This window comes from Pteropus medius, unplaced genomic scaffold, assembly GCF_902729225.1.
Source record: "Pteropus medius unplaced genomic scaffold, Ma_sr-lr_union100, whole genome shotgun sequence".
NCBI classification, from domain to species: domain Eukaryota; kingdom Metazoa; phylum Chordata; class Mammalia; order Chiroptera; family Pteropodidae; genus Pteropus; species Pteropus medius.
The window spans coordinates 9,949,237-9,959,547 of NW_024347788.1; the positions used below are offsets into that span (position 1 = coordinate 9,949,237).

At 54.6% G+C, this 10,311-nt stretch overlaps 1 protein-coding gene across 1 annotated transcript in view; it reads right to left on the reverse strand.

Annotated features, from left to right (window-relative positions):
• The window catches only part of ERICH6B (glutamate rich 6B), a 44,852-nt gene that overhangs the window by 17,508 nt on the left and 17,033 nt on the right, over nt 1-10,311 (reverse strand). Inside the window, exons 5-6 of the mRNA XM_039877332.1 lie at nt 5,006-5,044; nt 3,586-3,708 (exon numbers count right to left, since the gene is read on the reverse strand). Of these exons, the coding sequence (XP_039733266.1) occupies nt 3,586-3,708; nt 5,006-5,044 (162 nt within the window). The remainder of the gene's footprint in view (nt 1-3,585; nt 3,709-5,005; nt 5,045-10,311) is intronic.

Here is a 10,311-nt window from a genome sequence, read left to right on the forward strand (position 1 = left end):
ATACCAAGAAATCTTCCGAGAGCATACAATTGCCTTCTTCTCCCAAATGCGGAGATGGCTCCGTGAAGTAAAAACGCTCCTGTGCGTGAAGAGCTCTCTGAGCTCCGGGGAGGGCCCCGCACCCAGCAGTGGCTTATGCGTTCAGTGCACAGGATGACATCTTCGAGGCGGTGGTGTGGCCTCTAGCACATGATCGCCGTGGACGAGTCTGTGTTTAAACATTCTGCCGAAGCAATGACGCCAGCAGCTGCCTTTTTTTTTTTTTTTTCCATTTTGTCACATTGATCCCACGGCCATGGCACTAAGCAGGACTGACCCGCAGGTGGGTCCCTCTTAAGAGTTTCTCTTTTGAGTCCCTTCAGAGGGAAAGCGATGGTGGCTTGCTGCCGGGGGAAGCCGTGGGTCCTGTGTGCTGCCCTGCTGACCTTCGATCCTCGGCACCTGACAGCATGTGGCATGCCATCGACTTATTAGGCTCCCATAGTGTGTAGGAGATCAGCATACCCGGAGGTGCTGTGACCTGGGACAGGTCTAAGAGCGAAGCTTGTGGTTGGCCAGATTTTCTGGGTGATGAGGATGAGAACTTGTACAGAGGTCATTAAACTGAGGTGGCCCTAAGGTCGTGATGGCCCGTAAAGCAAACCAAAATCCAAGCCTCATTATGAAATCGAAACCTGAAGACAGCCAGCCCTAAGCAGCCAGATCGTTTTAAGCTCTGGCCGATCAATAATTCCCTCACTTTGCTTCTGCTTTGTCTCCCGAGCTCCTGTAGGTGCACTTTTAACCCCTTCCGGTTTGGCGGTGGCAAGTTCCAATGGTGCAAGCTCAACTAAACTCTTCAAATGTGTCCCAGGCCTCAGTTTATCTTTTTAACACTGGAATCAGTGCTTCGGGTCTAGGCTGAGGCCTGTGCTGTCCCCACTCCCTAGGGATGGAGCGACTGCCTGGTTGCCTAGGCCCATGACCCCTCACCATCCTCTTTGGACTCTGTATTTTGTCTCCCAGGAACTACAGTGACCACCGTAGTCCGCCAGACAGCAGACCTGCCGGATGGGCCTAAGCGAAGTTCCCGTCCCACGTGATCACCCAGCATGGGTGACATCTCGTGAGCTTCGTCCCATTCGCCTCCCCGGCCTATAGGACTGTCTTCATGGACATGGTGGGGCCCTGGAACCCCAGGTGTCAGTTCTCCCAAGACCCATCCTGGGTGGCTCTGGTCCTCGTAACCAAAAGAGGTGGCTTAGCAGGGTTTGTGATGCCTGGGAGTGTCACAGGAATAACAAGCATGTGTAGACAGCGAAGGGGCCGAGCTGTCACCGCGAGCACGGGCCCGGCTGGCCGCGTGGGAGGACGTCTCTGGCTCCCCCTCTCCAGCTTGCTTCCCAGTGGTCTCTGGCATTCCTTCGAAAGGGGCCTCGAAAGTCTTTCAGGTGTCCTGTGGCATTCTCTCCATTCTTCTTGCCCTGGTCTGGCCCCACTCGACTGCCTCCTCTGCCTACGACATTGCCCGGCGAAGAGCTGCTTCGCGCAGCTATCCAGCGGCTCATCACGAGAAGCAAGTATCGGGGCCACGGGCACTGCTCGGGACCCTCCTAAGCTTCCGATCCTTAGGGACAGAGTGGACTAGTCAGCAGGGGCGTCGCGTCCCCCAGCTCTGTGCCATACTTTGTCACCTGGGCAAAGCCCCTGAGATGCAAGGAGCTCATGACGAGAGCTCACCTGGGAAGCCCTCCTGGCACATGGGACCTCACGATGTGCCGTGCTCATACAGAACCTCGCACAGTGACTTGGGAGACATCACACCTCTGCCTGCGACCGCAGCTCCGCCCGGTACGGCAGTTGGCAGGTGTAATGGTAATGCTGAGGTTTCCGAACAACTCAAGTTTATGGTCTAAAAGTTCCTTTAGGTTTCAAGTCTTGCTGAAAAATTTTCCTGTAAGACCCGAGTTTACTCTCCTGTCTCAGTAAATCCAGTGCAGTGACTCCAAGCCCAAGCAACCTTTTCTCCCGTCCACGTGGCAGTTGAGTATTTGAAAAGCAATTCCGATTAATATAAAGTGTACAGAGTGAGTCTGGAAAGTAAGGCTCTTAGAGCTAAATCTGAACCAAGACCAGAAAATTTCCTAATTAAAAACAAAACAAAGCAAAATAAAATACCTAGCTGTTTTTTTTTTTCTTCCCTGCCTATTCTTTTGTATGTTTAGAAAAGTAGATCAGCTTGAGTCTGAGTTCATGCCTGTGGTTGGAATGACCCCTTCCACCCCAGCCGTAGGGGAGAGGATGCAGATTAACGCTTCCACTGGAAGCAACACGTGTCGTGTGTCTTAGAGGTTTGACACAGGAAATCGGAGCCACCGGGCTGTTCCAGCAGGGGCGAATTCACGCAGCAAAGACCACACATCACACCGTCAGTGCCAGGCTGGTTCAAACCATCCCGACTCCCCATCGCAGCTCTGCTCGCTGGGTGCAGCCGAGACGTGGATGCCACTTGGATCTCGGGGGCTGGTCCTTGCCCTCTGTGGGCTGGCACGAGCAGGGCTGCAGAGCCTGGGGAGTTCGCCCGAGCTGCAGAGACTGCCGTCCAAAGCGTCTGCCTCGCCAGGCTGCCCTGCTCCTGGGCCTGCGCTCAGAGACGGGCTTTCCTTGGGGCTTTTGTTGTCTGCGCTTGCTGGGGTTTCTGGGTTGCTGGGGTTTCTGTTGCTGGGTTTCTGGGTTGCTGGGGTTTCTGGGTTGTTGGGGTTTCTGGGTTACTGTTTTTTCTCACACCCAGTCGGGATACACAAGGCAAAAAGGAACCCCAGGAAACTTGTTGCCACGTTGTTCCTTGGGTCCCGAGATCCCTAGCCGATTTGCCTTCTTCTCTCTGCCTTTCTGAAGCTTCTTTGGTCAGATTTACATATAACATCTAGGCTTTTAAGCTGTACTTAGTGGGAAAAATACATCTAGTCCTTCATTTTTACATAAGGTTCCCGCAAAGAATGACTTGCCTTGATGTCTAGATAACTTGTATGTTTTGTTTTGGGCTTTGCCGCCATCAGAAGCAATATGGGTGTGTGTGGTTTGTGGTGTGTGTGGTGTGTGTGTGGTGCGTGTGTGGCGCGGTGGTGCGTGGTGGTGTGTGTGGTGTGTGTGGTGTGTGCAGAGTGGTGTGTGTGGTGTCCACACGATGTTATCCATGATACCGATCTGATGATGACCGGCGACGACGACTGAGGCAGTGGTGAGATGGTGGTGAGGTGAGGAGGAGGCAAGAAGTGGCATGGAGGTGGTGGGAGGAGGGAGGTGGTGGTGGCAAGGCATGCCAGGTATGGGGTGGTCAGGGAAGGCAGGGAAAATAGGTGTGAGGGTAAGCCAGGTGGCAGGCTCATATCTGGAGCAGGTCCTGGAGGCCGGGACACCCATCGATCGTCGTCCTCGCCTTAGCGAACGATGCGCCTGTTCAGCCTCAGGTCCCATAAGCAGTTCCACCACGGTGCTGGTCGAGAACGACGAGATCCTTATGATCCCTCACCAGGGATCAGCGTCCGACCGGTTCGCCTGGCCCAACGTGGATATCTCTGATTCTGATCCATCCGACTGTTCGACCGATGTCGTCGACCTCCAGCATGTCGGCGGGCTCGTTCACCAAGCTGTCCAGCATGTCCGCGGGCTCGTTCACTCTGCTGTCCTGCAAGCCCTCTCCAGAGCCAGGCTTTACGGCTGTCAATTCTGGAAGGCGCGGCAAGAGGAACCGGAACAGCAAAGAAAAACAGAAAAAGGAGATCGATTTATGGCATTTTAAACAAAAACACATACATTGTCAACAGGACTTTAAATAAATTCATCAAATTATCTAATATTCAATTTGGGGATATTAATGAAATAGGAAAGAAAAGGTCAGTTTCAGGGCAAGTCAGTGTGTGTACCTGGTGGCCGTTGAAGGTTCATCTGGCGAAGTGACCTTTCAGTGAGTCCTAAATGAGGAAAGGGAGCAAGGGAAGAAGCAGGCAGACGGCTCGGGGAGAGCTCTCCTGCAGGCGGCCGGAGGCGCCAAGGCCCTGAGGTGCAGGGCAGTGGGCGGTGGCTGGCGCATTTGACAAACTGCAAGGTGCACAGCATGCCTGGGGCGGAGGGGGGTGGGAGGGAATGCGGGGCAGGATGGGGCCAGCTCGCCAAGGTCCTTGCAGACTGCGGGAAGGAGGACTTCAGATTTTATTCTGCAAAGGATTTATTCTGAGTGTGATTGTCTCGTGGTGATCCCGAGAAATATTCCTATCTCCTTTTGGTATGGTCAAAACGTGCCAATTTCAGAATTGCGTGTGGCTCATATTTGCTAATGAAAATGGAAGAGACAACTCCCCCCTCCCGCCTCCCCGCAAGCCAGGGATTTAAAAAAGTCTTATCGGGGGTGGTGGATGCCTCTGAGAGCGCCGAGCCCCCACCATGCTGAGAGGTACAACAGAGCACCCCACATGACGGTCTGTAGGATGGGGCTGGCCCATTTCAGGGCTTTTGTGTGCGGGGTGATGCATGCGAGCTGGGATTCTCTCATGTCCTTCCCCTTCACTAAGTTAGTTGGGGAGGGTCCAACTAACTTAGTCTTAATAAAAATGTAAAAAGTCCTGAAGGCCACCATTCGTAGGGGTCCCACTCATTCCCTACCAGGGTGCCATCGGAGAGCCCCGGCCCCAGCCAAGCCCTGCTGCCCAGACCCGGGGCGCCTGGCAACCGCCTGCCCGCTCTTTCAACGTGGGAGCCCCACACCCGAGCTCGAGTAGAGAGCTGGACTTCTGGTCCCGTCCTGGTCACACCGAAGACCCTCTCTCCATTTCTGGTTCTACCCCCGCTTCCGGAAAGGACAGGGACACACCCCCAGGTCCCGGGGCTGTGTGCTCCGCGTGTTCCCCGGCCCGCTCTAGGACTTGGTACAGCCTGGACCAGCAGGGCACCTGCCCAGCTGGGACACCGTCCCCAGCCCCGACGCCGTGGGCAGCAGGGGTCCTTGGACGTCTTACGTGGGACTCACCCTCATTCTCCTCTCCTGGCATTTCAGTGATGACGTACACTGAAAAACAGTAGGGAAAATCATTAATAGAATGAGATACGGTGGACTAGTCCAGACCTTTGGGTCTCTGAGGGGATCGATTTAAAGTTACCTGCTAAACGATGAGGGAGACCAGAGTAGAGATCACGTGAGCTGGGAGGAGACGCTTCCATGAGCCGTAGCGGTCTGCGGCCCGTAGCTTATGCTCCACGAACGTTTAGCCCTCCGTGTTCGCTGTTCACCTCGCCCACCAGTGTTTAAGCCCTGGGAGGCCGTGGCGGGTTTGCCCATCTTTCTCTGTACAGTCACTGCACAGTAAGTGTCCCAGGATGCTCTGACCACGGACGGCCCATTCCTCACCTGCCCTCCTGACTCCCGTCGTGAATATTACTTCCCTTTCAAAATTCAATTTTAATTCAAATTGAAAAGCACTCTGCCCCTCCTGGGCTTACTCTCTTACCTGAGCCCCGACCCTTGACCCCAAGCCCTAGAAGGAATGCCTTGGCCTCTGGCCTCACGTAATGCTGCCTCAGTCCATGATGGTCCAGAGTGGGCCCCCCTGGTCAGGGGCATGATAACCCTGGGCTTCTTACCTTCTCGTGGATGGGTCTGTAACTTCTGCGAGTCATTGAAAATCATCATAAAATCATAAAATTACGATACCTTCCGAATCCAAATGCGAGTACATCGTTGAGCTTTCTGGCTCCGTTTCTAGTTCCGGCTTTAAAGGTGCTGTTAGAAGACAGCAGATGGCGGCCATTAATGGTTTTAACCTCACACTTTCCAGTGGGTTTATATGGGGCATTTAGGGTCTGCGGTTCTTTCCTGGCACCCAAGGGTGATCAGCAGAGGGTAAAAACAGGCTCGCGAGCACCGCTGGCACACGCCGACCGCCCCTCTGCCCACCTCCCCTTCTCTGGGACTGCGATGAACAGTGGTCAGGAAAGGTAGCCCCTTTGTGGCCAGCTCGTCTGGTCACCACGGTGCCAGTTAGGGGCCCCAGGATGGATAGCATGGCGGCCTTCGGGGCACCTGAGAGATCGTCTTCCCCCTGTAGGGTGGATAACCGTCGAACCACAGAGCCAAGTGGCTCCAAGGCCATGTAGACGCGTAATGGGGTACGCGCGTCACTGCAGGAAGCAGGTGTTTCTGGGGTTCCTGCTCCCCAAGATGTGTGTCACGGGGGCCGGCTGGGAAACACAGGGCTGTCTGGCGTAGGTGCGCCAGGCTGCGCCATGGGAGGCGGCTGCAGCTTTTGAGAACTTTTTACAGTTCTTGGTGACCCTTACGTGTGTCTTCTGGAGTTTGTAGTCCCCACTCATTTTTGCCTTCCTCATCCCCACTCCTCCCTCTTCCTACTCCTAAACACAAGGGTGCACGCCAGTGGAGACACACACACACACACACACACACACACACACACACACACACACACCCCAGATTCCAGCACAGAGCAGGGCCAGTGGTGACCGAGCAGAGGCGGCCTGCTCCACTGCTCCATCTCTCATGGGGGCGTCAGGCTTTGACGGGTCTGCAGTGCCTGGACCAGGAGCCCTGCCCACGTGCAGCGCCCGTGCCCACCAGTCCTCCCGCTGAGACCGAGCCCTCTACGGACAGGGAACGCCCCAGCTTAAGGAAACTCGTTCCGCTGTGCCTCAGCTCCGGCCGTTAGGAACAATTTCTTTTTCTTCACACGTTTCGCTGAAGCTAGTGCCAGGCTCGCCCCTCACAGCGATGGAGAGGTCAGGTCTCGGTGTCATGTGGCACGTCATCAGACACTCGAAGGCAGTTATCCGGGCGCAGAGTCACCCACAACCTCCTTCGCTTCAACAGTCTCTGGGTCCGTCCGAGCCCGCCGTCCCCTCCAAGACCCCGCCATCTGCTTCTAGCCCTCGTGGAGGGTGGGGGCTCTCGGAATGAACAGCTGTTTCTGGGCTGGCCCCCCAGCGCAGGCTAGAGAAGGACTGAGCCTGCATTCTGGAAGCTTCTACATTTGGTTATGTGGACTTTTCTGGCCGTGGCATCGGTGATGCTGTGGACTTGGGGAGCTTGTGGCTGAGTCAACATCTACAACCAGCACGGCTCCCCTGCCTTGTGCTTCTCCATCCTTTTGCTTCTGGGGGTCCGGGAACAGCATCTGATGTGAGCGGCCATTCTATTCAGTCCCGCGACGTCTGGTCCCATGTTTCTGCCTGTCAGACTCTTTTGCTTACATTATTCCCATCGGCCGACAGCTTCAGGTCAAGTGCAAATGTAAATCGTCCTCCTACATCTGTATCCAAGTCATGCTGGACAGAGCCCTGCGGCCCCCCCTGGAGAATGGCCTGACCTTGACCCTTACGCAGGGTCTCCAGGTGGTTTTTTAATAGTTACCGCTCCATCATCTCACGCTGGCACCCACCTGGTATGTGTCTCATCTGCAGGAACATCAGGAAGGCTTCAGGAAGGAGACGCATTGTGGAACTTGGGCCTACTGGGCCACCACCAGTCCCTGATCTAATCACTTTGTCGAAGCCTGACCTAAAAGCCAGTATCACTCGCCTTGTTCCCGTTAGGCCTGTGCTGATGTCTGGTGGTCATTTCGCTTCCAATATCTGCTCCAGATTCATTCCAGACTCATTCTCCCACTTTCCCACAAGTCCTTAAAAACCATCAACACGATTAAGCTATTCTCTCTCTCTATTCTGGGGTGTATTTGATCTAAGTCGGTGTCTAGATAAGTGTCTTCCCATCTTCCTACCAACTTTTGCTTTCTGTTCTTTCTCGGCCCATTTTGTTGTACCCTTTTCAACCTGAAGACCATTTGCCTTCGCAGCGAAGTCGAAACTAAGTAGCAATGGAAGGACATGACTTTCTCTGAATTATTCCTCAGCGTTGCCCTGAACAGCGGCCCGTCTGCCCAGACCTTTTGGCCTGTCTTATTTTAAAAGGGCCCCTTCTGTAGCTGCCGCCTGCAGTTTATGGTTCTCGTTACTGCCACGACGATTTCCTTTAGGTAAGAATAAGTTTCTCCTGGGCGTCGAGTCCCCTGAGACTATTCCTAAAGTTCGAGCTATTTCCCTACATTTATCGTTGGTAGCATCCTTGTATTTTTAACCTCTCTGCACGTGACCTGTCAGAACCCGAGTCGGCCGAGGGGAACTCTGAGCAAACGCTAGTTTGCGCTTGGGGAGCTTTTTCTAACTCTGCTCTCCATCTGATGGGGCGGCCGGAAGTCAGTCGCTCCAGAGAAAGCTCGTCCCTCCTTCTGCTCACCCTCATCCACGTTCCTGCCCGTGCAGCGCCTGTGTGTGCACGTTTTTCTGTACACGGCCCCCTTCCCACCACGGCTGGTTTGGGGAGCCGGGTACACGCTCCCATCGCCACGCCTGCCTGCGAATCAGATGAAGATTCAACAGCAGTTTCACAGGTATCGAGAGCTATTCACAGGTGCTGACCGTGTGCCAGGCAGTAAGTCTCGAGGATTTCTACGAGCGCGGATGGGGCGCTCCGCGTTAGAGCTTCTCGTGTCTTTGTTCACGACCCTGCTGTGTGTCTGGATGGGGAGACACGTGAGGCCATATGCAGTCTTTCTGGCCTCCTTTGGAACGCTTCCCTAGGCGGGGCACCAGGCCTCAGCATTCCCTGTGCACCAGCCCGGCCAGTCTCTGTAGTAACAGGTTTCAAGGACTTATCTGGGTGTTTTCCCTCCATATTTGATTCAAAGTCTAACGTGTCGAGAAGGGCTTTGTCACGTCAAATGCTGTTTCTGGCCCACTGGGGCTCAACGATCCCATGATAAAAAATGGAATTCATCCTGCACTTGAGGTCCTGTGCTTCTCCAGCGATCCTGTGCCTGAGGACCCTCTGGAGACCTTGTTAAGAATGCAGGCAGAGCTGCTGGTAAGGCAGGCTGGCAACTCGCATCTTTACAGGCCCTCGGCGGTGGGGACGCACAGTCTCGGACCACGTGGGTCAGCAGGGTCAACGCCTGCTGCCATCTCCGCTGGCTCCTGCTGGCCCTTGGGCCCCCACTGCTAGGTGGCCTCTGTCTGGATTGTCCGTGTTTCTCCAGCAAGCGGATGGGTGGCTTCTGCGTCTGCCACACCGGGAACCCTCAACGTTCCGTGAGCCACGTGCAGAGGGAAGGGCTTTCCTCGCGGCCTGGGCTCTGTCCCCATCACGCACAGACTGTTCGCCCTGTGTCACCGTCCTTCCCTCCTCTCGACGCCGTGTCCGAGCTCGGCTGCCTTCCCGGGGCTCCTTCCCTCCTGGTTTCCTCCTTGCCCATCTGTCACTCTGTCTGTAAGTATTCTTCCTCTCGGAGAAGTCTTTTTGTCACGTATTTGCTCCATTCCAGTGGTCAGATATAATCGTGGCCTTATTACTAGCCAGTTTTTTCCCATTATTGCTGGTGCTCTCCGGAAAGACAGATTGTAAACCAGAGAGGCAGAAGGGAAAAGAAAAATCTCCATGAATTTTGAGGAATTGCTCGCTTTTCCTTGTGTTTCAATCTCTGCTGTAGTGACCAGCCCCTCACATAACTTCAGGAACCTGGGGTGTGTCACTGATCCTGGTTTAGAGGCTCCAATACAGCCCACCTTCGGTCCAGGCCACCTATGTCGCCGTGTTTGATCAGGAAGCGTTTACCGTGGGTGGACGGCTAGACTTTTACCGAACACCCAACATAGGCTGGCTTTAAGGAACCCTTTCCTGAAAGACAACAGCAAAGCCTGCCCCGCAGACCAAATATGCAGAGTACCTCAAACTTGAGTTAGATACAGACATGACTAGCTCTGTACATTAAGTTTAGAGACCGAAAGGATCCTAAAGTAAGGGGTCAAATAAAACAGGTCAAATAAAGTAACCGTTTCCGGAGAGCCTCTCCCAGGGGCGGGTTCACAGAGGCATCACCGGGCCTCGACTTCCCCTCCCCCGCTCCAGTCTCTCCTCTCCCGCATCCTTTCAAGCCTAGGATGGGCACTTCACAGGCGATTACCCGGTAAATGGCATTCAGAATCCGGCTTGTGAATATTTAGATACATGCGCAGACTTTTCCTCGTCGTCCTGCTCACTGAGTCGGAAACGGCTCCAGTTCTCAGGGCCTCGTCAGAGCACACGTGCTGGCAGACGTCCCGCACGGCCCGAGTTAGCCCGTAAAGCTCCTCGCCTGTGCTACCTGTACCGCCCAGCTCCTGGCTCACGTGGGGCTGCCCTTTGCCTCTCCGTCCTCCCTCATAGGGTTTCTGGCTCCTGGTGTCATTAGACCACATTTGAGCTATAAAATTTAGCAGGTACAGATGGGGGCG